We start from the raw sequence: 27,588 nt of genomic DNA, 5'->3' as shown, positions 1-27,588 counted from the left end.
AAAGACATTCCACATAAAAGGACATTAGGGTGACGAGCATTACGTATTCCTCTTCATTCTATTAAAATATACTTTCTTATAAATATATAGACATAATATTCAAAAGCAATAATAAAGACTGCACAGTTTAGTCATCTGATTATGTTGTGGAGTTGTTTATGTTTAGTACAGCAACACCTATGTTCACACGAATAAAGTCGAAGAATTACACGTCCCAAGTGCACTAAAATGATAATAAGGCTAAAGCCGCTAGTGTTGAGCTTGGGTGTGGTGGCTGTGTGTTCTCACAGCAGCAGGACGCCCGTGAGGAGAAGCAGAAACTCTGGGATCCACTCGAGTCTCAGCGATGCAGCTCCTAAATGAGAGTGACATCAAGACTGAATGCAAAGACTTCATCACTGTGTCTCTAATATCTATGAAAACCTTACTTTAACACATATTTGCAGCAGTGTAGATGTATGCTCTTACCTGAGTGGCTATCCCTTTGTGTTTGGGCAGGTGACCCGGTCACAGCCCTTTCGAGAGCGGCTAGCTGCTCATCACTCAGGGCAACTTGCTGTTCACTGGTTACCATGGCAGCGTTGTCAGGTCCAAGAGCCTCCACTTGAGCAACAGAGAGCGACTGAAGGGAGAACAGTGATACAGATGTCAGAGTGGAAAAGATTTTTAGATCCTTTATAATAAGATAAACCTTTATTGATCCCAAGAGTGGAAATTCAGTTCTTTTCAGTGAACAAAATCTAAATACCCCATTACAAGTTAAACACTTACATTCAAATTCATACTTGATTAAAAGTATGCAAACGTTATCGGCAAATTGTTATTAGTGGTTAGCACTGTCGCCTCACAGCAATAAGGTTACAGGTTCGCATCCCGGCCTGGGCCTTTCTGTGCGGAGTTTGCATGTTCTCCCCGTGTCTGCGTGGGTTTCCTCCGGGTACTCCGGTTTCCTCCCACAGTCCAAAGACATGCACGTGTTAGGTAAATTGATGACTCTAAAATTGCCCGTAGGTGTGAATGGTTGTCTGTCTCTATGTGCCCTGTGATAGACTGGCGTCCTGTCCAGGGTGTACCCCGCCTCACGCCCGATGTCAGCTGGGATCGGCTCCAGCACCCCCGCGACCCCGACCCCGGGATAAGCGGTTGAAGATGAATGAATGAATGAATAAACCGGTTGCCCCCTTTCATGTTGTATACCGTGCATGTATACAATTGTAATTGATGCAGGTGGAGCTAAATTTAACTGTTGGACGGTTTAACCTGCAAAAAAATATTTTACTTGTTTAATTTATTTTCTTCAAATGACCACCTGCAAAGAATAAGGCAGTTTCCAAAAATTTATATCAGAAAATTAGTTTAACAAGTGATTTGCTTTGAAAATGTGGAAATATTGCTGCTTTCTAAAAGCAAAAAACACACTAAGAAATCAGTTCTGCACATTTATTTTAATAATAGATTTCTGTTTCTTTCAGCAAACTATGCATTTTTATAGGAGATGATTATGTGTTTTGTATTTAAATATATATCTATATATAATATGCAAAAGAACAACCATAGCTTTTAGATATATGTCCTGTACTAGAGTGAAAGGTACATTATTTGTGTTAAATAAAATGGGAATACTCAGGTGAAGTCCAAATATCTTTGCTTAAGTATAGTGCTTGAGTAAATGTACTTAGTTACTGGATTTGCTGGAAAGATAGAGACAGCAACTTACGGCTAAGTTGAGTGGTGCTATGAGTGGGATACAGGAGTTCCTGATAAATGGGAAGACAGACGGGTCCAAAGAAGCCAACTCAGGTGCATCCAACCCAGCTGAGGGAGACAGAAACAGCTGTTCAGTATTTTGTTGCTGAGCCTTAAACTAGTTTCTGCACCAGAAAAAACTCTACAGTACTTCTGAGGAATACTACGATGGGGTTTGGCTTCCTGCAGAGAATAGAATAGAATAGAGGTGATCATCTAACCAATGATGTTGCCCTGCTCAGACACTTGTGCTTCATCCCAGGTGTTGGGATTTCCAAATGCAGACACAGCAAGATTTTTCAACTGCCGTGTAACGTCTGGGGAGCATTGCAGACTACCCACTGCGCCCACAGCGTCCCTGTGACACACACAAACAAACACACACATTATAACATAGTCAAAGTATTTGATTTTGCTCTTTTGCTTGAAGGAAATCTCACTCTTGATTGTGGAATAAGATTTGCTACAAAACTATTCAAGTATCTAGAATGACTTGTGTGTGTTACACATTGAGACCAGATATACAATAGGGGGAGGGGAGACATTAAAGACAAAGACAGTTTGTAGAATGTTTTTTTCTTAAATGATCAAAAATGAATAGTAGTGGGTTCTGTATGGTGCACAAACTTGAAGACATCCATGTTGAGCAGTCTGATCTCACTGGTGTTTAGGCCACAGAGTATCTGACTCAGAGCTACCACCTCTGCAACTCCCAGCTGCTGTGCTTTCAGGTTGTTATGTTTAGCAACACCCTTCCACAAAGACTCCATCTATTGAGACCGGTAATCTTGATTAGTGAACATCATGATAACCGGTAGGCTATATGAGTGGCAGTTGTGTATTGTCATGTTTTTTTTTATACCTGTGACTCATTCCAGCCACAGTCAGCGATTTCCTCCAGACTGTCCAGTGAGAAGGGGAGAATCTCCAGGTCTGTGTTGGAGAAGCCCCGAGTTATACATCCCATCTGAATCACTTCACTCTCAGTCATCTGTGGCACTGGGCCCAAGGTCTGCAGAAACGTACAGAAACACTCAGATGAATCACACTTTTGAGCTCAGTGTTATTACATGCAATTACAGCTTTCAAAAGTTCTATATTGGTATAAAGTGGGAAGGAGTGTAGCTTTTATTTTTGTTTAATGGAGTTTATCTGGCATTTTTTGTTGAGAAGCAGGAAAAAATGTAAAAACAAAAAAATTATAATCATGTGTCCCTTGACCTGCACAGAGTTGCTGCATGTGCCAAGACAGGGGTGATACTTGTTCAGCTAGTTCTTGGTCCAAAAATAGCAAATATTTGTGGTGCACATTTATGCTCCCTGAATGATCTCACCCAGATCACTTCCTCCCCTTTACCTCAGTTGCTTTTTCACTGAGCACGGCCAGTTGGTCTGAACTGTAGTCAGGGATGCTCCCAAGTGTTTCCAGAGTAGCGAGGAAGGTTTCGGCTGAGATCTCTTTTATCTGTGCAGGTGTCAAGTAGACGTTGTCCATTCCCAGTTCTTCAATCACTTCTACAGTGAGTCCTTTCTCATATTTACCATTACTGCTGCTGCTTGCTGGGAGAGACAAGATAGACACACACACAGCAAAGTGAGGATTAGAAAAGTATAGTAGAACAATGCATCATCATTTTTTTTCATGCAGTATTCCTAATATAGAGGAAAAACATTCACAGCACACTGTGTCACTGTGATGTGTCATCCTCACCCTCTCTCTTTTTACGGGCCACCTTTAATGCGTTGGTGATGAGATAGAAGTATTTCTTCCTCAAGGTTTCAGAAGGGCGGTCTGAGCCCGTCTTCAGAGAATAGAGAACGTCCTTCATCCAAGGCTAACAGAGACAGAGACAGAGAGACGAAAAGTAAGGCATCATGAGAAATACACTCCCGAATCATGGCAACTAGAAGGAGTACAGTGCTGAACTCCCTCTTCATTTGAGTCATTTATTGATAAAAATATGGAACTTTATGAACTGCATCACCATCCAGACAAAAGATACACACCTTATTGGGCAGAGCAGATATGGCATTGTCATCCCAAAGGAGGAGAGGACCCAGTGTTTCCATAGTCTCATCTGACCAATCAGACGGATCCCTGCAGAAGAATGTTTTTTTAAGAAAGGGAAACAAAATTTTGCTTTCTCTGCAGTAACTCCAGCATCCACAGCAGGGAGCCTGTCCTACCCAAAAGTCTGCGTGACCAGCTGGGTTATATCTGCCCTGTAGCGTTGAGGAATGTGCTGGCAGGAAGCCATGGCCTCGAGGCTGGATTTGAGGACGTCAAGGGCCATGAGACGCAGTTGGGAAGGCTGAATCTCACACAAAAGCGGTCCGAGCCTGGACACGTCATATTCGGTCAGCCCAGATAAGTCTGTCCCCTGTAAATACACAGATGATATCTTAGGCTGCTCTTGCCCACAAACTAGACTCACTGTGATAATTAAAGCTGTGGAGGACTAGGTACGGGCAGGGGACAATTTAAAAGGAAAAAACCTGAATAGTTTATATGAAGAGAAAACTTCCATACAGTCCCCACTGAATGGATTGACAAGTATATTTTATGGCCTTCACAGTCAACAGATCTCAACCAGTTAATTACTTTACATTTTAAATGGGGTTATATCTTTTTCCAGAGATTTGGACAATCTATGTCTAACAGCATTTTTGCTGCCCTTACTGATTGTGGCCGTTCAACACCTTACAGAGACAGTTTATGTCAACTTTGCCTTTAATTTGTCACCCGTCTTTATCCTCGTACGTACTATGGTCAGGCAACGCAGAGCTCTCTTGATGAGTGAGGGGCGAGACGGGCAACGACGAGGTAACGAGCTCAGGTCGGCCTCTTCCATCTTGTCGAGGAAGACGGGGCACACAGAGTCAGGCAAATCCTCCACCTTTGAAGGCCTGGGATAGTGTAAATAAGATAAAGAGATAGAGAGCAGTTACTTTGTATTACGGATTTTTAAATAAAGTGAGATAGGGAAAAGACTTTTGTTTACGGCAGGTAAAGAAGTAAGCCTGTGGGAATGTTTGTCATCTCCTCCTCAGTGATGACTTTGAAATAGTCAGCTCTCTCCTTCTCCAAAGTCGCGAAAAGCTTTCGAGCAGCACACCCTGCCTGAAAATATATAGATTTGTTATTAACTGCTATACTCTACGTGTTTTTATTTACATATGCATGTGTGAGTAAATACAAACCTGCACTTTGGAGAGCCACTGCGGAGTCTCTGTTATGGCCTGAACCATTTCTTGAGTATCATTGTCTGCTACTTTGTTCATCATCTTACAGGTTACTCCCTGAAGGACTGAATGCAGCCTCCTGTCTCGGCCAATAATATTTTGAAATGTCAGCATGGAAAAAAACAAATGGCAGACGTGTGTACACAGTAGCAGGAACGTGTCTTTGTGGAGACTTAGAAGTAGTCATTTTAATTTTAAAAGTCAAGTTTCATTCATTCAATCAATCATTTTTTTCACATGAGGACGATGTTTTCTGCCAATGTGCTATGATTGCTATGATTAATATTTTGTTTTACATGGGGTTTTAACACAGCACATCACTCTCCTCACTGCTGTATATCTTACCAACGAAGCTTCTTTAGATCCATCCTTTTTGCCAGGAAAGCTGCCTAAAAGAAGACAACAAATCTTGAAAAATGAATTGCTGCTGTAATCCTGATGACTTTATAATGGATGCATTAAGAACAGTCATAATTATAATCAATACATGAAGAAGACAAGGTAAAAATGTAAAAACATGGTAAAGTGTGTAAATAGTTTAGTGCTGTTGGTTGTGAGAAGTATTCTGAGTTGGGACAATACCTGGGGCAGACTCCATATTTTATCCCTCACTTCCAAAGGGACGATGTTTGCTTTTTCCAGTTTGATCAGAGGAAGGCTGTAGAGCAAAGGGCCAGGCAACTTCTGCACCAGCTCTGATGGAGCCACGTTCTGAAGAACCTACACGGAGACATTCAATTCTTTCTAAAAAATTATGTCACAGTGTTTATAAACGGTATCACATAGAAAAACAAACAACTTTTTATTTGAGGCCGAGTTTTGAGATCCATATTTTGCTCTTTTTGGATTTTCATATAAAACTTGACTTCCCTCAGTGTTTGCCCAAAGATGGAGACGAAGTAGCCGTCAGTCATACTTGGTCTTAATAAAGTTAGCCTATATTTCCGGCTCCTCTCTCCTTACTCACCCCCTGCAGCATGGCCATACGCTGCCCCTTCCTCATCCGCTTCAAGATGTTCTTCAGGCCCTCTTTTTGATTTTGGATGCCCATGACATTCTTAAGCACAGAGATGGGCAAACTTTCTGCAACTGACTGAAGGTCCATCAGCTCCAAAGCTGACACACTTTTTAACTGTGGTAAAGCAGAATTAGATAAGTTAAGAGTGAATGCACATGAAAGAAAAGCTTCCAGCAGACCTTCATGCTCACCTTTTCACCCAACAGTTTCTTGACGAGAGTGCGCTGCTGGACTCGTTTCAATTGTATATTTTGTTTGACAAGCTCCTTCAGATCTTCGTTGGGGATCTCTGACAGTTGTCCGGGAGACAGTAAGTTAACACTGCTCCCCAGCTTATGTAGCGCTTCAGTGCTGTTGGCATTTGACATCATAGACTTGACAAGAAGCTTCTTCAGCTGGAGTCAGGAGAGGGTAAAAAGAGAAATCAAAAGATTATTGAGATTTATGCAATGTGTTACTTTTGTCCTGGCTGAGGGGAACATGGGTGAAAGTTTGGATTAGTGAGTGATACCCGTGGGATTTTGGGGTTAACCCGGTCGTCGCAGTTGTTAATCTCAGTGAGGAGTTTACTGCTGAGGTCAGGAGTCAAGTTTGGAAGAGCAGAATAATGACAGGCCAGTATGCCGAGCCTGATGAGGTTCAAAAGCAAAAATGAAGCGATTATATTTCTTATAAAAACAATGCCCTCTCAGTTATCTGTTAAGACTTTTCCTCCCCACAAACCCCAAAGCTCCCACATTCAGAGTAAACAGTGTCAGTGATAATAAACCCATTGAGATACGTTTGTCTGTTCTCTTCAGTTTTGTCAGGAGACGACATGTGGAAATGTAAAAAAAAAAAAAAAAAAAAATTGATCTAGAAAAGTAGTTATCTAAGGAGGATAGATGCTTTGCCAGCAATTTTCTTATACAGAGTTTATGTTTTTACTTCTATCATTGACTTTTTTTACTGTAAAGCACTTGTTGCACAGTTTGAAAGGTGCTATATAAATAAATATTGGCATGCACTTATACACAAACACACACACGTCCATGCATGAGTACGCACTTGTCAGCATTGTTAGCAAACTCCTCCTTTTCACTGAAGCACTCTTGATATTTTTGGAGAAACTTCTTGCCCAGGCTGGGCTTCATCTTGGCATTCATACCCGTGACATTTTTGAACTTGGCTGAGCGGAAGAATTCACACAGCTAGGAGCAAACATGAAGGAAACAACCAAACAGAGCTACAAATTAAAATCTTGTGATTTTCTATTTTTCCAGTTTAAATCGGTCTTGATCCTTCTTCTCAGAAATTCTCACCTGTTCTTTGGGCGAAGAATCGACGTCTCTTGGCCCTAAACCGGCGATGTAAGGCCCCATCGTGCTCAGCGCATCAGCATTCAGCCATTCCAGTGAAGGTTTGCAGCGCTTCATCGGCACTACGGAATAAATGAGGCTGTCAAAAGTCACATACTTAACAGAAAAGTGACGACAGGAAAGAGGCAGGAAACAAGGTGTTACATCGAGCTTTAATGGGTCGATGTGACACCTTGTTTCATGCCTAGTAAGATTTGGGTGTTTGCTGCGTAGATCCACATGCACTGGAATGTGTTGGTCTTTGACTGGATTTAAGTCCGATTTAACAAACACATTTGCAAACATACTGTACATACATGACACAAACAATCCAACCCTGTAATTTGTCTTTGTTCTTTCTCCTGCCTGTTTTATTGTTGGTTTGCATCGTCTGATTTCCCGCTCTTTGTCTCTGTGTCTGTTGTTTTCATCTGGTTTACTTTATTTCAGCTAGGTTGTTTACCCTTTTCTTCTGCTTATCTTTAAGAATATATTTTAAGATTTTACTGATGACTTTTAAGGCTCTTAATGGCGTTTTTTCCAGCTTTATCTCTGACCTCCTAGTACTGTACACACCTTAAATTCTTTTACCTCACAATCTGCCCGAGGAAATCAGGTCGACTGAGTCAGTCACCATATTCTTACCCTTTTTTTTCTTTTTTTTTACAATGTACAGTTTTGTATACACCAAAATGTTTTTTTTTTTTGTTAAACCTGATGACTTGTCTGTTTTATTTTGCTGCTCTTCTGTCTCTTGCGTGTTGTGCTCCCTACCTTTTCTGGCTAACTAGATCTTTTTGTGAAAAGTACTTTCTGACTTGAAGGCCTTAGCTAATGTCTTACGTGGTCTTGAGACAGATGGTGGCCTCATTGTACAGTTGAAGTCCTTCTGGGCGATCTGCTCTTTGCCCCATTTTACCACCTGAGTCCTTTGGTCTATAGACAAGTCAGCATGCACCTCCTTCAGCATCTCCATCCTGGAACCAACCACCAATTTGACAGTTTTTTAAAAAAGTAGCTAAGAGTACAGTGGAGGAAGTAATGGCATTAAAGCACACACATCTTTTTCAGTCTTTGGAGCTTTTTCACACTGGTAGGAAGGTTAAATCTTCTAGATGGCATATCCGTCAGCGCAGGTTTGGCAGCCCAAAGCAGTGTGTCATAGTCATCTGAAGTCATGTTGTTCCAACTCTGTGTGGTCAAAGTCGCCCAGGACAGAGGGGCCACAAATGTTTGCATGTAACATGCGGATGGCATCTGAGGGAATGAGAAAGATGGCAGGGATCATTACACTGCCAAGAGCTGCATTAGTATGTGATTATGATACTTTTTCTTAAGATCTTGGCATTTGGGGAGCACTGACAGAGGAGTTCCTCATCTTCTTGATCATGGCTGGAAGATGGCTGGCACTCCACCCCTGTTTGGCCAGAAAGAGAAAAGAGGAAATTAATGTTTTCTGTCTGAGGCAGGCGTTAAAACATAAAAAAACATTTTAAAAATAAGTTGAATATGCCAAATAATCAGTAACCGATAATTATTTAAATGATCTTCATGTGACAGAATCTAATGTGTGTGTATATGCAGACCTTTGCATCGGCTTCTGTGCCGTCGCCTCTTGCTCTTTCAGGAAAGACCGACGGCAGGACTTTGAGAAAAGTAGAAAGGAGGCCGTCGGATTGCTCCGATTTTCTCTCCACCATAGGCAAGTCACTGAGAGGAACATAAAATATAAGTTGTGTTTTATTTTTTGATAAATTACATAATTTAATCATCTAGTGAAATTTAACCAGAGCCATTTTCTTTTCTTTTCTTTCATTCATTTTCACAGCTCTGATGGAGAAGGTGGAGTTGAACAAGGTGCCCTTGAGCAAGGCCCTTAACCCAATGGAGTCAAGACATATCCTTAAAAATAAATTAAAAGGCAGCTAAACATGTGAACACATTTCTTTACCGAATAACCCAACAGGGAGCCACACATAGACACACCGTCAGAATTACCTGTCATTGAACATAGTTTTCAGATGCATCATGTTAGGCGGCGGGTATCCTGTAACATAGCAAACATATATGTTGCACAGGCAATACATATCAGGACTGGTCTGAGTACTTTGCCATGTATTACTTGTCTCATGTTACATAGGGCACTCATAATGCATACAAACATCCACTCTCACATTCATACACTAAGGAGTGGGAAGAGGATTTGTACAGTGAATGAGCTCTGTCTAATGTGGAAAACACACACTCTCTCAAATGAATTTAATAAAAAAGTGCTTTGAGAGTTCCCTCACCCTGTTTCAGGCACTTCCTCATCTGATAAAAAAAAAAGACATAACATCATCAGATGTTAAAGGTAAGATATTTAATTGTTTAAAATGACTAAAACTTTGGTAACGATGTTGTACGCCTCCGCCAGCCAGTCAGGTAGTCGTTTACATCCATGTCTGTCCTGACTCATAATATGCAGTGTATGCAGTGAAGACTTTGAAGGAATTTAATAAAAGGTAAAGGTATTAGGTTATGGATGCTTCACACAGGTCTTCAATCCGGCTGCACAGAAGATCAGAACAATCACCACAGTTTCAAGAGGAGTGTAACCAATTCAGTTGACCTTTGACCCTTTGCATATAAAATGTCATCACTGCATGATTTTATTCTGTTAGACATTAATGTAAAATGTCATTATTAGCTTAGGAATCGTTGAGTTATGGCCAATAATGCATTTTGTGAGGTCATAGTGACCTGGACCTAAAAAATCGAATCAGTTGAGTCCTTAAGGCGCGGAGGCATAAAACATCTTTCCATCTAAAATATATTTTGAGGATCTTAAAACATGTTTAATGACTTTTATAAATCAAACTCAACTTATAAAAACAGTGTCAGTTATCACACTGCATTAAAAATAAAATATACTTTAAATAAGAGACCTGATCTCCTTTACACCATAGTAAGACAATTTTAAAACTTTTCACAATCTCAATGAGTTGACGAAATATTATCGCAAAACTGACTGATGTCATCTCTTTATACAGAGAAAACTGTGACAAAGAAATAGAAAACAGTTATTCAAGAAATGACGTACCATTTTTTTGGCCATGTTCTTGAAATCATGTTTATTTCCAGCCATGCTATCTTGTGGCTCAGCTGAACAGTTAGTAAGGAATAATTAGGAAAGACACACATTTATGTACACATTAACACCATGCATTTATTTTGCCAGTAATAAGAGGAGTCGACGCATGCGATGATGTTGCTACTTACCCAAGACTGCACAGGCCACAACGAGGAGAAGGAAAACTGTTCCTACTTTTGGGGCCATGATGGAACAAGTCCCGCCTGCCTGTAGAACACAAGGACATAATTCACAGTGGACATTGACATCAACAGTTATGGTCTCCTGACACGCCACCTCCAGTTTTCTGACATCCTTCCTCCTCTGAGGATTTGTGATTAGTTACCACCTTTGTTTGCAATAGGCTCCACAGACTCTGGAGGATGACCTGCCGTGAAAAACATTTCTTTTTAAAGTACATAATGTTCTTACCAGTTTCTCTCCCCACCTCCTACATCAGGTAGATTACATCTCCTCTGCACAAGCACAAACTTTGAGTTCAACACTACTTCCCCCTTTCAAAGATTTGCATGCAGGTATTTTGCCTTCATTTAATTTGTTTGCTTTGCACAAATTTGACTTCTCATTTAAATATGAAAAATTATGACAACAAATGGTAAAAAGAAGACACGTAACCTTGTATAGACTCGTTAGACAAGATTTGAATGCCTAATTATTTATAAAATCACAGATATCCATCATTCATCATAGTCTTACCATTAAAATATACAAAAACCCATGTTATACCTACACATAGACATACATGTTTCAGCAGTGTTAAGTCTCCAACATAATCACATATTTGAAACTATCAACACATCACAAAGACTGAAAAAGCAAACAAAAGACTTATATTAGATTTATGGATCAATATTTTTAACTTACAGAATCTGTGTCTGCTCCCAGGTATATTTGAGATGTAGATGTGGACAAAGCGAAGATGTGCCTGTTGTTCCTCTGCCTCTCTCTCACATCTGATGCGAGTTGGTTGGGTGGTTACCTGTTCTCAACGGAGTCAAAGCAGGTGCACAAGCTGTGTGTGTGTGTGTGTGTGTGTGTGTGTGTGTGTGTGTGTGTGTGTGTGTGTGTGTGTGTGTGTGTGTGTGAGAGAGAGAGAGAGAGAGAGAAAGAGGTCTGATCCATGTTAAAAGTAATTGTTTTATTATAATCAGATAAGCTAAAAGTATTTTTAGGAGCCTTTTTAATGAATGTCCTTCCTTTGTTTAAGTAACATTTGTTGCACTTTAGCCACACACCAAATTTGGTTATTGTATGTTCTTTTTGTGTTTCATACCATGTGATTGTGGTCCCACTACTGAAATGTGAGATAATCCTACGTAAGTTGTTGAAGGATTCTCATCCAGCGAAAAACGTCAGCTGTTTTTCTAATATTTTCATAAAACCAAAACTGATACACAAAGCTGATACACAAAGCTGACAAAAGGTCATAAAAAGGATGAGTCTTAATGGACGAGCAGTTCATTCATTTCAGTACATTTATTTTGTGGTTATATAACAGGATCTTTTGAATCATGAGATCATACATCATTTCAAATGAAAATGATGGAGCCAAAAACAAACAAAGAAAGGTAACTGAGCAGTAAAAGCTTTATTCTCAACCTCCCTGGGTAATCGACAAACACAGCAGTAGCTCTTACATGGTGATGACAAGCACTTTAGACTGGTAAGGCCACTTGTAATGGCAGCTAGACGCTAAATCTAACATCTAAGATCTAAACAGTATAGAAAAACAACATTTTCCAACATTACTCAACATTTATTTCTAGAAATTCAAAGTCAGTAAACTTTCTCTCTGAAATGTTCACTTCTATTAGTGTTTTTTGCAGTCTACATTTTTTCTTTATCATACAAATGTGAATCCAATTTTCCAGTGGCATAAAAATGAATATATGTGCAAAAGAAGAGGAGAACTTGAGATAAGAAATACAAACAAAGGAAGAGGCAGAACTGTTTGCAGAATCGTCATGAACACAGTGTACTGTATGTGACCCACAGGACGTCCTCTCCTCATTAACCTCTGATCACACACTCATTAGGAACATTACCACCTTCCCCATTAGCTTGCTTCTTGCGTGTGTATGATAGGAAATCTCACAGGAATGCCATCAAGTAAACAATTATTGGGGACAGTGCAAAATGGTTTTTGTGTCTTTGTTGTTACTAAAATAAGAGTCCATACATGGTCACAATTACATGTGTTTTATTCTATGTTTTCTTCCATTTTGGAGCAAATAACCGCATGAAGGTTTGGGTTGGTGAAGTGATCTGAAAAAGAACAATGACACTTGTTAGTGGGTGAGATTGAGCGCGTGTGTTTTAACAGTGCTGTTAATTTGGATCCCCATTACCGTGGCAACAACTACACTCTTCCTGGGGTCCACTTAAAGGATAAGGCCAGCATTATATTATATTTTTCTTATTGTTAGTTCATCTTTATGGCGTCCCTACCCTGTCAGTGGCACTGACCATTTCTAATGAATTTGAATACATTTTTTTTTTTTAAATGCCTCATGAAGAAGACTGTTATACAAGTCCGTGCTTTACCTGTAGGTCCATGTTGACAGGTAGTCCATACAAGTCGATGCACTGATATTCAGTTTAAGGAGGAAGGTTTTGGCATTTATAATTCCATGGAAATGCATTAATACTTGGCTGTTTTTGATCTTTTGTTTATCGAGTGTTGACACGGAAATGAAAGGAGTTGCATTTATAAGTAACAAAATACGTTTTTCTTGTATGGACTTTTCTATGAGAGTAGCTGGTAGTTGGGCAGTTGGTAAGTCTTTTAAAATAAAGTGTTTTTTAATAAACTCCAGGTTCGCCAACTATGTTGTTGGTGTTTCGTTTTATGTGTAGGGACCCAAATCATGCTACTGCAGAGGTTTGGTGCTATTTTAAAAAAAATATTAGTGGTTGAAAAATGACGTATTGATCAGTGTTATCAGTGTTTAAGCCCTTTGGGGCTGTTGGCGTCTCTCCGGGCATTCGATCAACGAAAAAAGACTGTCTTGATGGCTTATATGATGTATTTTCATGCCAAAAAGACCTTGGGGTCCATTTTTCGCCAGACTTAGATTTTAATTTTTGAGAAAGAAAAAAAGAAAAAAGCTTCATCAGGCTTTGGCTACACAGACATAACTCGTTTGTAGAATCAATTCATTGTTGGCTTTCCACAGGACAACACAATCAAATCACAGCATTACCAAACATGTGATTGACCATGTATGTGTGTGTGTGTGTGTGTGTGTGTGTGTGTGTGTGTGTGTGTGTGTGTGTGTGTGTGTGTGTGTGTGTGTGTGTGTGTGTGTGTGTGTGTGTGTGTGTGTGCGTGCATGCGTAGGCAACTCACCTGCAGCAAACTCACGAATGTCAGCGGGCCTTTTAAGCAGCACATCTCTGTGAGAGGACATGAAATGTGAATAGTAACTGTACATCTACAGTATGATGTCTGTGATGGAGACCATGCACTCTGAGTGTTTGAAAAGTCTACATTCAAAGGTGATGAACTGCATATTCTTCAGACACTCATCCGTCTGAGGCAGGTGTTGTTAAATCTGACACTAGAGAGGTTGTTTCTTTAAAAAGAAGCTGCATGGAGGTTTGAGGCACAAATAGCTCAGACTTTTGTTGAAGTTTGTTTGTGAACTAAATGTTGTCAGATTTTATCAAATGAAGCACCATAATCTGGTAAATAACAGTGTGTTTCACCTCCACATGTAAAGACTGTTTATGTAATATGTTGTTTACTATGTAGTAAAACATGTCACAGCTAAGAATAGCTTTCTGAAAGTGTGGTAATTGCACTCAAAACAACTACTATTTTCAGAACCAGACATATTTATCCTTTAACAAAATTAACAAATAGGAAACACGATCATGGTATGGGTACCAGGAAACCTCAAAGCAAATGTTTCAGGTAGTGTTATACATAGAATAGTTTGCTTGAAGAAATGTTGCATGTCAAATTCAGTTTACATAAAAAAATAAATAATATATATATATATATATATATATATATATATATATATATATATATATATATATTTGCAAATTAGGGTTTAATATTATGAAATGCAACTAAGGAGGACACTACACACTAACATGTAAAGATTCACAGATGTTTACAAAACGGACCCTGGTCTGTTTAAACTTGTTTTATTCCACGAGAAAACGTTCTACTTCTCTTCATTTTTTGTCTCTTACACATTTAGCAATAGTAAAGATCACCAGCTAGAGTTAGCGACATGCATTCATCTATAATGCAAGCAGTTTTAAAATGTAATTGAATCACACTATCGGAAATTAAATTTTTAGATATCCATGAGACCATTTCTCCTAGTCAAAATTTAATTCTTACTAGTCTGAATGATAATTTATCCACAATGACATTTTTCATATCTACAATTGTAATTTCAAATATCCACAACATCATTCTTACTGGTACAGATGATCTTTGCTAATCATGTGTATTGGAGCCTGTGAATGTTCTCATTCGTCCAGGTCATCGTTATCCTCAAAGCAATTTCAGTCAGGAAGATGTTTCACCTCTCATCCAAGAGGCTTCATCAGTTCATGTACACATCTGACCAGGCTGGGACTGGACAGGCTCGGTCCCAGTCTGGTCAGATGTGTACATGAACTGATGAAGCCTCTTGGATGAGAGGTGAAACATCTTCCTAGACAAACAACCAGTCCAGTTGCGCATGTGTATTGGACTTTCAATTCTAGATATCCTCATTTACATTTTAAATATCTAGAATTAACCTCCTGGTTATCTGTGATGTAATTCTAACTAGGAAAACTACAGTAGTACATACCCATAATGACATTTTCACTTGTATTTTGGATAGTCAACATTACATAATGGATATCTGGGATGGTTTTTCATTTGGGATATCTCAAAATAAAAGTATGACTCGTAACACTTGTAAGAATTACATCACAGATATCCAGGATGTTCATTCTAGCTGCCTAAAATGTAATTGTGGATATCTATGGTTGAAAGCCCAAGAAGAAGAAGAAATACTTTAATTATCCCGCAACGGGGAAATTGAATTTTTTCACTCTTATTTTTAATCATGTTACACACACACAGGCCCGAAATACACACACATGCACAGACAGGACCTATACATGCAATTAAGGAGAGATGTTAGAGCGAGGGGGCTGCCAGTGGCCAGTGACCAGCGCCCCGAGCAGTTGGGGGTTCGGTGCCTTGCTCAACAGCACCTTGGCAGTGCCCAGGAGATGAAGTGGCACCTCTCCAGCCACCAGTCCACGCTCCATACATGGTCCACACAGGGACTTGAACCAGCAACCCTATGGTTCCCAGCCAAGTCACCTATGGACTGAGCTACTGCCGCCATAAAATACACATGAATGGCAAAAGTCACGTCATGTGCACTTGAAAACGATGAAAATGATGTTGTGGATATCTGAAATGCTCTTTTTGACCAGGAATAATTGAATTATAGATAGATTATATAGATTATAGATCTGCAATGCGTATCCAGATATCAACTGTTAAAACCATGTTAATCTGCTGACTGACTTTTAAAACAAAAGATGAGTTCACGGTAACTTACCTTAAAAAGTCGCCTACCAACACCTCTACTTCTGGATGCGACCGTAAATACTTCTCGTTGTCGATTCTCGTCTTGATCTGAGAATCAAAGAGAAAGTAATTGCAGGCTAATTGAATCAGCTGCGGCTAAACTTGTGTTCAAATGTTACCTTGAAGTGTCGCAGCTTCTCCTGCTGCTCAGCACTTAACACACCGACGTCCACTTTCTCCAAACCGCCTTGTCCATCCATAGTTTCTCTGTTGTTATTGACCTTACACTGCACCGTGTCCGCTGGAGGTAAACGTTTCAATATTATATTCACAGCACAGAAAAATGGTCACCAGTTACTGACACAGCTGCTGCTAACAACAACTGTTGCTATGGAAACGACCTCCGGCAATTAACGGCTGCGTCCGCGAGGTGGCGGCATAGGTCCGGATAACCATTTTGTTGAATCGTGAACAAATAAATTCACACACAGCATTATATTATGCAGTGGTGGAAGAAGTGCTCAGAACTTTTGCTTCATTAAAAGTAGTAACTCCACACTGTAGAAATGCAGGACTTTTCCTTGTAAAACAACATGTTACTTAAGTAAATGTACAAAAGTATTGGCATCAAAATGTACTTTAGGTTCAAAAAGTGAGAGTACTCATTATGCGGAATGGCCCATTTCAGAACATGGTATTATTAGATTACTGATGTATTAATGTAAATATCACTTTAATGTACTGCTGTGTAGCTAAATCTGTAACAATATATGTTATTTCATTTGTTGATGATATTTTGTATTAATATTCTGAATACGTGAAGTAACTAACTAAATCTACCAAATAAATGTAGTGGAGTAAAAAGTAAAATATTTCATCTGAAATGTAGTGAATCAGAAGTATAAAGTAGATTAAAATTAAAATATAAAAGGCATTTCCTGCGGAAATACGTGGAGATGCTTTAATGCTGTGAAAAACAGCTTAATGTCTGCTATTTAAAAAAGCTGAAATTGTGCAAAAGGCCATCTCTGTGAGAGCCAGTCAGCTAAACAAGTACAAGTCCTGGTGCTACAATGGGCGCATTTTCTGAAAGAAGAGAAGAATACCTACATTTTGAGGTAAAAATTAAATCTGAAAAGTAAAGGTAGTTGAAGCTAGAAAAGATTTAGTCAGAAAGAAACTCTCACTCATAATAAACTCTGATCAGGTCTAAAAAAAACATAAAACATAAACCATGATTATAGGAAAACTGTAAAATATATATTTTTTAAAACTGAATAAGAATTAAATAGTTCAAAGTCTTGTGGTCCGTTTAAAGTTAGAATGAAGTCTGTTAGTGGAAGTATGTGGGACTAGATGAGGTTCAAAGAGGGGTTTCTTTAAGAGCTTTTTTAGCTGATCTCTATTGGTTTGCATTATAAAAAAATATGAAAAAGGCTGAATATATGAAAAAGTAGTAAAGGCAGAAAAGAGGTTGAAGATGAGCATAAATCAGCTGAAGGAGCTGAACATTTTGATAGTTGAATGTTTTTTTGTTGCTGAAAGTATTCAGCAGCTAGAGGCGACTGAAAAACGTACGGAAGAATAATAATAACGATAAAGATTTGGATAAGTATCTCAAAATTGTACTTAAGTAAATGTACTTAGTTAACTTCAACCACTGCTCTTTTGTAAACTTCTCTCTTAAAGAAAACTTTTTGACTTTTCCGTAGTAGTGCAAGAACAGTAAATCATGGTGGCTATCGTGCATCTTCTGGGGGACCGTTTAGATTGAAATACTCTGTCATTGTAACGATTTTTAATTAATGCTTTTAGTAGCATACCCCTCAACTCTCTGTGCAATTACTGACCTACAATTTCCCCATGCTTTCTATCCTTGAATAGTGCTGACTACTACAATATTTTAGCACAGAGCCGTTCAAGACAGAGGCTCACCAGGTTAAAAAAAGCAGGACCCAACCAGAGGCTGGCGTCATATTAATGGGTGTTATTCTTTAGTGGTCAACACTTTTCACAGGTCATAATCCAGACTTTTATGATCTCTTTTTGATTATGAAAACAGATGAGCAATTGTTTTTATTATTATTTTTCAAACCTTGTAAAAAGATACGGAAACTGAAAGGGCGGGATGCATGTGATATATTTAATCCACTTGAATAAAGTTATATACAAACAAAAGGTTGTAAGCCACATGCATACTAAGGCATATGTCTAGTCCACATTTTGTTAATACACTTTAATTTGGCACAGACAGAGAGAGAGAGAGAGAGAGAGACAGAGAGAGAGAGAGAGAGAGAGAGAGAGAGAGAGAGAGAGAGAGAGAGAGAGAGAGAGAGAGAGAGAAGAGAGAGAGAGAGTAGCTAAAAGGCTGCTCTTTAAACAAATAGAACAAAATAAGTCTTTTAGAGGTATTTTAGGCTTCTGTTTGAGAAAGAGAGAGGCAGACAGACAGACTGTACAGGCTGTTCCTGAGTTTGCTTCCAACAGAAGCTCATTGGAGAACCATAACAACTTAAAGTTCATTATCCTTTTGTCATCCGTGACACTGGATAGCTTTATTCCCCGTTCTCTGTGCTCATCACTCCCTATGGAGAAAGAAATAACTTGTGTTGTTGAAGTGCATGGCTTCTATTCTCTCATTCGTCCGCTGTTCTTCTTCTTCATTGTCTTCTTCTTCCCCTTCTTCGTCTTCTTCCCCTTCATTTGGTGGGGGTTCTCTGTAATGAGGAGGGGCAAAGGTCACCAAAACCTGCCCTTCTGGAGGTGTTGGGGCAGAGGGTGGGGGCCGGGCAGACTCATTACACTTGGTGGTGACACTCAGACTCCGGAGTTTAGACATAAATCTGTCCTTGTGTCTGAAATTTAAAAAAGAGAAGTTGACTGAAATAATTTGCTGTGGTTTGAAATAAAGCATGTCCATCCATAGGGTTATGCTATAAATGTCTGGTGTACAGCAGGGAATAATATATATATATATATATATATATATAGGCCCATGTTATATCTATATATATATATACTGTATATACATTACCTGAATATGTAGGCAGCCAAAATGACTGATAAGAGAGCAAAAGAACCAACGATCCACAGGACGTTATGTGACACCTCAGCTTCAATATGCGCAGATTCAGGAACTGCAGTAAAGATGGGGAGACTTTGAGAGATCTTAATGGAGCTGAATAACATCCATGCAAGTATGTGTTTGGGTGCATCTGGGTACGTGTGTGTGTTTGTGTGTGTGTGTGTGTGTGTGTGTGTGTGTGTGTGTGTGTGTGTGTGTGTGTGTGTGTGTGTGTGTGTGTGTGTGTGTGTGTGTGTGTGTGTGTGTGTGTGTGTGTGTGTGTGTGTGTGTGTGTTTGTGTGTGTGTGTTTGCGTGTGTGTGTGTGTTTGCGTGTGTTTGTGTGTTAGTGAGAGATAGGTGTGTTAAGACATATTTCCTGTGGCTTGTTTCGTTGTTGAGCCTCAGTTATCATGTTGACATGGCTTCCTGTTAAAACCCAGTGGGACAGAGGGGGTTTTCAACGCTAACAACATTTAAGTGTGCTAACCCCCCCACACACACACACACTCCCAAACACACACACGCAAAAACACACACATACACACACACACACACACACACACACACACACACACACACACATACACACAGACATACACACACACACGCACACACACACACACATTCACACACACACACGCACACACACACACACACACTCACACACACTCCCAAACACACACACACACACACACACACACACACACACACTCCCAAACACACTTACACACACACACACACACACACACACACTCCCAAACACATACACGCATACACACACACACACACACACTAGCTATCTTACCATCAGACACATCGTCATCTGTACCAGAGTGCTCTATGTCTGGAAACTGCAAGTTAGACAAGGTAGGAAGACAATGAATACTGTATGCAGCACAAGTTGTTAGGGGAGCATTGATGGTTTTTTAATTGACACATTGAGACTCTTACCATGTCATCATTCTCCAAGCTCCATGGAGATGTTGTTGCCGCTGTGGCCACTAATTAAATTTAAAAATTAAACAGAAGAGGAGTTATACACGGAAACATGATAAAACTTAAAGAGAACTTCAACGTGGACCCTATTTTCCCATGCATTTGCGTTTAAGTCACCTATGGGAACAATCAAAAAACTGGCCAGTGTTGAGCAAGAGCACTGCTGTCGCGAACCAGGCTGCAATTTTTATTGCACGTGGCAACTTTGAAACTAAATGTTTGTTTTTGCCACTGAGAAGATCAGATTGTAATTATAAGTGACTAGCACATTAAGGAAAGATGGAGAAGTCTCATTCTGAAATCATGCAAGGGGACGTGTTGCCGGAGGGCAGCGATGACGAACATTGGTGAGAGAGCTTAGATAACACTTGATTTTCAATTAAAAGTGTGGTTAGTGTATTTCCGAATTGTGCCACAAAAGTCGAGCTACACTTTGCACATTGTCATAGACAGTGGACACTGGATACGGACAGGCTGAAGTTGTAGCTAAAGGAAAACGGTCTTCCAAGAGTGGAGAGCTGCAAACAGATCGGAGTTGTGCAAATTATTAGCTTAAGTTACTGTGTTACCTGCATCACTATAGCTACACACGAAAGCATGGCAGGATAACAGCAATGTATCCATCTTTTCACAATATTATCAGACACTTACAATTACAATCTGAGTGGTCAGTGGCAAAAACAAGCACTTTTAGCAGCCGTACTGTACATTGACCGTCCTTGTTCCCCCACATGATTACATTGCAGCCTGGTTCACCCTCACTCACTCAAGTAAACTACTGGACCAATTTCAGAAGATGTTGTTCCCATTAGTCATGTTGACACAAATATATAGAGAAATAGGGTCCAGGTTGAAAAATATGGAAATTCCCTTTAACACCACCACTGAGATAAAACAAGAGATCTCTCATCAAAAGCTGTGCTAGTACAACATTTAACATCAGATTACCAGATTTATTTTGTTTTACTCTACCTGGCTGTGTCATGAGGAATATGTTAGCCTAAATTAATCCAGCCCCCCTGCCCATATTAAAACTCACATTCCTCAAGGCGCCAGTCTATTCACAAGATATGAGAGTATTTATCTTTTCATCTAACTTTGACATCCTGGAAGAGGTTTCACTTTCATATCTACACATGTGTTACTTTCATATTATTATTTCATTCAGCAAATAATATCAGGATATGATGATGCATTCATACATTTATACACTTACACTAAATATTTTCAACTCTAAACATGTTTTCAGGATCCAGAAAACTGCATGATACTGTTCCTAATCAGCAAACTTGTTCAGAGAGGAAGAGAATCACAATTGGAGGGGCTAGAGGTCTGTACGTTTAGGAGGGTGTTTATGTACACAGCTTCTTTGGAAAACCCAATTACGGGGAAGGAAACAGGAGGCTTCCCTCCTGAGGTTGTCATGACTACTTTTGTCTGTGTCCAGGGTTGCTCATGTATTACCGAGGCAATAAAGTTCAATGATTTTCAGGTAAAAGTCATTTAGATCACTTCCAAGTCTCTGAGCAAGAAAAAATAACAATTCTATTATACTAGTTCCACGAAGAATGGCATACGGAAAACACATGACCCTATTTTGAAAAGGCTTGATTCAGTACTTTTTGTGTGTGTATGTGTGTGTGTGCACGTGGGTTTACCTGTCCAACTACTTGCCGGACTACTCCAGTCACTCCAGTGGCCATCATACTCATCCTTAGCTCTGAGCTGTATCAGGTACTCAGCACCAGGTATTGCATCAGTGATAGTGGTGATAGTTTCCTTAGTCTTCTGTTCCTACATGGACACACACAGAATGACAATCAGGTCAACACATATCACACTGTCATAAGTAAACACACACACACACACACACACACACACACACACACACACACACACACACACACACACACACACACACACACACACACACACACACACACACACACACACACACACACACACACACACACACACACACACACACACACACAGCGACAGTGCATACTCCAGCACGCACCTGCCAATACAAGGACTTGACAGGTCGGTATCTGATCTCATACATGAGTTCATAATATCTGTCTTGAGACTTCCAGGATTTCGGAAAACTCCAGGAGACTGTCACCCTCGTCTCCTGTCCCTCCTCCTGTCGAACTGACACATCAGAAGGAGGGTCTGGCTTTACTGAGGGAGCAGGAAGAAAATATAGTGCTTAGTGCAATAGAGTGCTTCAAAGAGGACACATAATGTAATTAGTTTTTTTTCTAGAACATTTTTACATGCTGTTATCTTTAAAAACACATTATTTTTCTCATTCTGTCTGTCTGAATATACCTGTATTCAACATACAGGTATATTCAGACATCACCATCAAAGTTTTTAAGATTTTTACATCAGACCAAACGCACGTGTGACACACCCCGCCTCGACACACAAACTTACAAATGTCCAGAGGTATGAAGTGCAGCAGGGGGCTGGTGGCGTTGCCCGTGATGCTCGTGACACACAGGTAGGCCATGTGAAGACTTCTCAGCTCGTCCTCGTTGTGGTCCAGAGCACACCAACAGCGGGAGCGGCGAGATGAGTATGAGCACGGCCAACGAAGGAACGCCTCCGTCGGCCTGAGAGAAGGAATGACAAAGAAAGAAAATTAAGATTTTTTTTGTAGTTTCAGGATCAGAACCTGCTAACACTGAAAATAAACAATATCAAAATTATACTTTGTTTAGAAAGTATTGTACACCATCTCAACACATACATGTATCAGTTATTGATTGATTGATTCATTCAGGGGGTGTCTGTCTTTACCTTTTACTGAGTAAGAGGTAACAGTTGGGCGCTATAGTGACAGGCTTCTGAGCTGCCCACTCACAGCGGATCTTACTGCTGGGGGACCTTTTGTAGCAGGACAGGCCGGGATGCTCTGGAGAATCTGACATAGAAGACATGCGGTGATAATGTACATTCATCAATCAGTCAGTAATATAGCTACATCAAGCACACCATTAATCACCATCACACTCTCATTCACTGGTAAGCCACAGCTAACAATTTATTTTTACAATCTGTTATAGATTAAACTGTGAATTATTTCTTAGATCAGCTGTTTTAAAAATATGCCCCAAATGCCTGTTGAGTCCAACATGATGTTTTTAAATGTTTGTTTTGTCCAACCAATAATCCTAGAAATATATTCCATAATTAATATTAAATGTGAAGCAGCATCTAAATAAGCATGCATTTATTAAAGAACCTACACAATATTTTTTATAATAAAATCACTTTAGAATATATTAAACTAAGGCCTCTATGTATGTCTGAACCACTGCATTGTTCTGTCCCTACATCATTTAAAAAACATCTCTCATTTACACAACTCCTTACAAACTGCAGAAAATCATCAGCAATGTAAAACTCCTTGTTTTGTTTTCTAAGATACGTAAGTCACAACAAATATTAGCTCAAAGGATAAAGACCCCATGAATCAAATCAAATTGACACTTAGGACTTCAAAAATTTGTTATCACTTCATTTCTGTAACTCACCTGCAACGACTACTTTTAGGGAGAACCTCTCTCTGCCTCTGTGATAACAAGCGTACCTCCCAGAGTCTGACAGTCTGACTGAGGACAGAGACAGTGAAGCCCCTCTCCTCCCAAATGTGAATTCACCCCAGTCTCTGTCTCCTTTGCCCACCGTCCTCCCGTTCCACTTCCACTGTAGCTTTGACTTTACGCCCCTCGTTACTCTGGTCCCTTCCTCCCCCTCCTCCTCTTCATCATAATCATCCTCGCCATCCGTTCCCTCAGCCTCCCAGTTGGGTTCACCCTCTAGAAGTTTGCTCGCAGCTGTCGGCCGGACCGTGTGAGCGGTGGGAGAGGTTGTGTGTCCAGTGTTTGTATGGCTGAGGCTTCTGTTCTCTCCTGCCTCAATGGGGATAGAGTGGTAACCCTCACTTGCAGGATTCCCTACAGCATATCTGTCACTTTTCATAGGAACTCCAGTGTTGCTTGTAATGTTTACAACAGTTGGGGTTGTGTCAGAAGGACTCCCTCTTCTGTTATTTATGTCCATGTTGACCTTTTCTCCATTCACCTCCACATGACCACTGCAGACCAAAGCCAAAGTACTGCCCGGGTATAAAGCCAACACACCAGGGGGAGGGTCTGCGCAGAAAAACAAACAACAAAAATCAATTATACAACTTATATAAATCAATGTGTGTGCCGGCTGTCTTGAATTGTGTGTGTGTGTGTGTGTGTGTGTGTGTGTGTGTGTGTGTGTGTGTGTGTGTGTGTGTATGTGTGTGTGTGTGAGTGATTTGAAGACAGTATTTGGCAAAACCATTCTTTTGCTTTTTTGAGTATTGATCGCGGTCGACTAGGCACATGCACAGATAGGATGCAACGTTGCATAACCAAAATTAGAAACTCCTTCTGAACTTCCTCTTTTAATAGTTCTTTCGTCTTTACTGTTTCTTTTTCGGTCTTAAATCACTCCATCCCTGTGTCTTCTCTACTTTATTTACATTTCTGATATCCCCTAATTATGTAGATCTTCTGATTGCACTCAAAACTCACACAGTCAATTATCACTTGAGAAATGCCTCAGTGTGTTTATAGCCTCTTGGTTGAACTTGACTAGCTTGACGTCAGAAGTACATTGTCCTTATATAGTGTACACATTCTCTCCTTTACTCCCACTTTCCCAGTTCCCTGTCTTTTTTTGCCAGGAAAACAGAGGCTCAGCTGAGAGAGGGCATGCAGCAAGTCTACTACTGCGTGTGAACTAGTATCATACAGTCACACTTATTCTAACATTTGAATTTACCTGGCCCAGTGCTATTAATAATTTGGATAATTAAAGTGCAGAAAGTTTAATATCCAAGTGAAAGCAGCTTCATCGTCTCCCTCCTGCTTCTCTAGTACAACAAACCCAGCCAAGGTTAAAAACAGTATGCGGATTGGTGAGCCGAGAGTTGGCAACTTGTACAAATAGAGTAATTATGTGTAGGCTACATAAGGTTAATGAAGCCAGACCCTGAATTTAGAAAACATATTTTGAGGTCTGATGCTCTGAAGACAACAAAAAACAGATTAAAAAATATGAATACAGGTTGGTATACTGTATATATACAGCAATTCAGTTAATTTAAAACAGTGTGCTATATATTTTTTAGCTAATTTGTGCCAAATTTTAAATTTCTTTTGAATCATGAATATCTTCAAAACTGATTTTCTATCTGGCTGAAAAGTGAGGTTTTCTTTTAAACAGGCCCATTATACAGTATTTAGTCACATGGGACTAGCCTCTTTTCCCCATATCCTACTTCATTATCTTTTAGGAAAAATGCATTCCCATGTGCCCAAAGACTAAATAGAGTTTAAGTAAATGGCTGTTTCTCAGAAACTCCAAGTATGGTCCATTATGTATGAAATAGTTAGTTGAATATCAAAAACATGGACACATGCAGTGTAAACAATTAGAAACATTTAATTTTTCTCTCATTAAGATTTTTCTTGTGATCTAAAAAAAAGATAAAAATCAAAGTTGTACTTTAGACACTTGCTCAAAGTATGTCCATACATAATTTCAAGACTTTAGACCAATCAGAATATATTGTTTTATATTGTTTTTCTGGTAAGGCATATACTTGGGGCACAATTGGGTTAAATTAATATTCAAATGTATATATAGTAGTAACTATTCAAGTTGTGCACATATGATGTAAAATATGATCTGTCACTAATATAAAATAAGTTTTGCTAGACTGAGTTGTACTTTGCTCTAACTGCAATCAAAGCACGCTGCTGCAGAACATTTAACCTTTACTATAAGAGAACAATCCATATAACTCTAGGTGACATAAAAAACGACACGTTTTTTGCTTTACTTACCAATGTTGTCAATAATTGAGCAAACAGGCTACATGAACAGCATAAGTCACATATTGTTTCTGGTATTTTTACCTTTTCTGGGGCAGGTTCCGACGAAAAAGCCGTGGACCATTGTGGCGCAAAGAACGCACAGCAAACGGAGAATAATCCGCATTTTTGCGCATGAGTCTCCCTTCACCGTCCTCGCACCATCACCTGGCTACACCGGACAGCACCAGCTGGAGATTTCTGTGGCTGCCATCAAACTTTTCACATGAAACAATAAGTCGTCCACCAACAGACGGGATTGTTAAACAGACGGGGTTGTCGCAGCAGTTACCGGCTTCCTCTGGCTGCAGTCTGCTGTCAGTGAGACCCGTTATTGTGAAATCCCAGCTCCCTTCCCCTTGTTCAGCCAGTTGCACAGAGGAAATCCTCCTCAGCATAAAAATAAAACCTCATGGAAGCTGGAAATAGGCCTGCTATTATAATATTTAGATTTAAAACCAGTCCTACTCAGGAAGTCATACTGGAGTCTGTAGCTGCATTATCTCGGTTTCATTCTTTCTTCTTCTTTTAAATCAAAGACTACATGGTGCACTTTCTTCTATAGATGCTACCATGTGGAAATGTGTATCTTTCAAAACGTTTGTGTAGATCTTAATAAGGGTTACATTTAAAAAATAAAAAAAATCATAAGTCAAAAGATAATTCCTTTAAAACAGCTTTTTTCATATATCCCCTCACCCAATAGGAAATGATGGTGCACTATGTTAAACTAAGACTAAAGAGTGCCTTTGCCACATAAAGTACCACTTTTTGTTGGCTATTAAACTCATAAGTTACCCTTTTTTTCCCACTTTACCTCATTTCATGCGTAGTTGTAGTTGAAATAACATTTACATGGACACAGTTTGTTTCTCTCATGTCAAAGAAACAAGTTTATTGACCATCGCTTCACAGCTCCATATTCTGACCCATCCTTACACAGTACTGTACTGTACATTTTTGTCTTGTCTTGTTAAGAGCTGCTTTGTTGAAAATGATAGTGTAGGGACAGACCCTGGAACAGGTTTATATTGTTCCTCTGGTTACTCTACTATCTCAGTCTGGGTCCGGGGTCAGTTAACTGACATGAGCATTTACAACACAGATGGGATGTTGTACTTGACTGATGGATCAGGCAACAGAAAGAGCTCAGAGGACCAAAATGTTGGCATTGTTAAGGCATGATTACTCCCAAACATCTCCCCTTTATTCTTTAACAAATAAAAATTCAAAGCACTTTACCGAAGTGTACAGACTGTTGGACGAATCACCTTTAAATGTCCTTTGCTGAGTTTCTTTGCACTTTGCCCAGGTCTAACCTAAAGTAAGCCAGTGGCAGTTTGTCTTCTCATTCTGCTTTTCAGACCGCGGTGGTACGAGACATTACATCAGAGGTACATTGACATGATTTGGCCCTTTGTCAGACCAAAAAAATCAAACTTGCAAAGAGAAGAAAAAGCACAGCAAGCTTGCTTTAAGGTGCAACTCAACTAGACCATTATAAAACACATCAATATGATGCAAAACATGAAGTAGAGGTATAACAAGTAAGAAAACAGATCAATAGGCGAT

General features: G+C 39.6%; 3 protein-coding genes across 3 annotated transcripts; all 3 read right to left on the bottom strand.

The window, feature by feature from the left end:
• Window positions 1-284: 284 nt before the first annotated feature.
• Window positions 285-8,734, bottom strand: otoa (otoancorin; the record flags this gene model as incomplete). Its single annotated transcript, XM_083917821.1, has 23 exons — window positions 285-355; window positions 469-622; window positions 1,718-1,815; window positions 1,968-2,104; window positions 2,374-2,516; window positions 2,609-2,758; window positions 3,104-3,306; window positions 3,458-3,581; window positions 3,754-3,844; window positions 3,934-4,127; window positions 4,512-4,653; window positions 4,749-4,863; window positions 4,944-5,068; window positions 5,335-5,378; window positions 5,572-5,709; window positions 5,957-6,121; window positions 6,199-6,402; window positions 6,519-6,636; window positions 7,055-7,197; window positions 7,309-7,427; window positions 8,188-8,321; window positions 8,405-8,601; window positions 8,708-8,734. 23 exons carry the CDS (start codon window positions 8,732-8,734, stop codon window positions 285-287), a joined length of 3,036 nt encoding a protein of 1,011 aa, XP_083773947.1.
• A 1,123-nt stretch (window positions 8,735-9,857) lies between these two features.
• Window positions 9,858-16,291, bottom strand: riiad1 (regulatory subunit of type II PKA R-subunit domain containing 1; the record flags this gene model as incomplete). Its single annotated transcript, XM_083917820.1, has 5 exons — window positions 9,858-9,894; window positions 10,606-10,684; window positions 13,827-13,873; window positions 16,063-16,139; window positions 16,211-16,291. 5 exons carry the CDS (start codon window positions 16,289-16,291, stop codon window positions 9,858-9,860), a joined length of 321 nt encoding a protein of 106 aa, XP_083773946.1.
• Window positions 16,292-18,464: 2,173 nt separating this feature from the next.
• On the bottom strand, window positions 18,465-26,284 carry il6r (interleukin 6 receptor). Its single transcript, XM_083919063.1, has 10 exons — window positions 26,062-26,284; window positions 23,638-24,258; window positions 22,901-23,024; window positions 22,535-22,713; window positions 22,113-22,276; window positions 21,751-21,886; window positions 20,048-20,097; window positions 19,902-19,947; window positions 19,066-19,168; window positions 18,465-18,886 (listed from the first exon to the last, which is right to left on the bottom strand). The coding sequence occupies exons 1-10, from the start codon at window positions 26,141-26,143 to the stop codon at window positions 18,610-18,612; spliced, it is 1,782 nt and encodes a 593-aa protein (XP_083775189.1). The 5' UTR covers window positions 26,144-26,284; the 3' UTR covers window positions 18,465-18,609.
• Window positions 26,285-27,588: the final 1,304 nt, after the last annotated feature.

This window comes from Echiichthys vipera, assembly GCF_963691815.1.
Source record: "Echiichthys vipera genome assembly, chromosome: 8".
In the NCBI taxonomy this organism is placed as follows: Eukaryota; Metazoa; Chordata; class Actinopteri; order Perciformes; family Trachinidae; genus Echiichthys; species Echiichthys vipera.
This window is presented reverse-complemented; position numbering and strand designations above follow the sequence as displayed.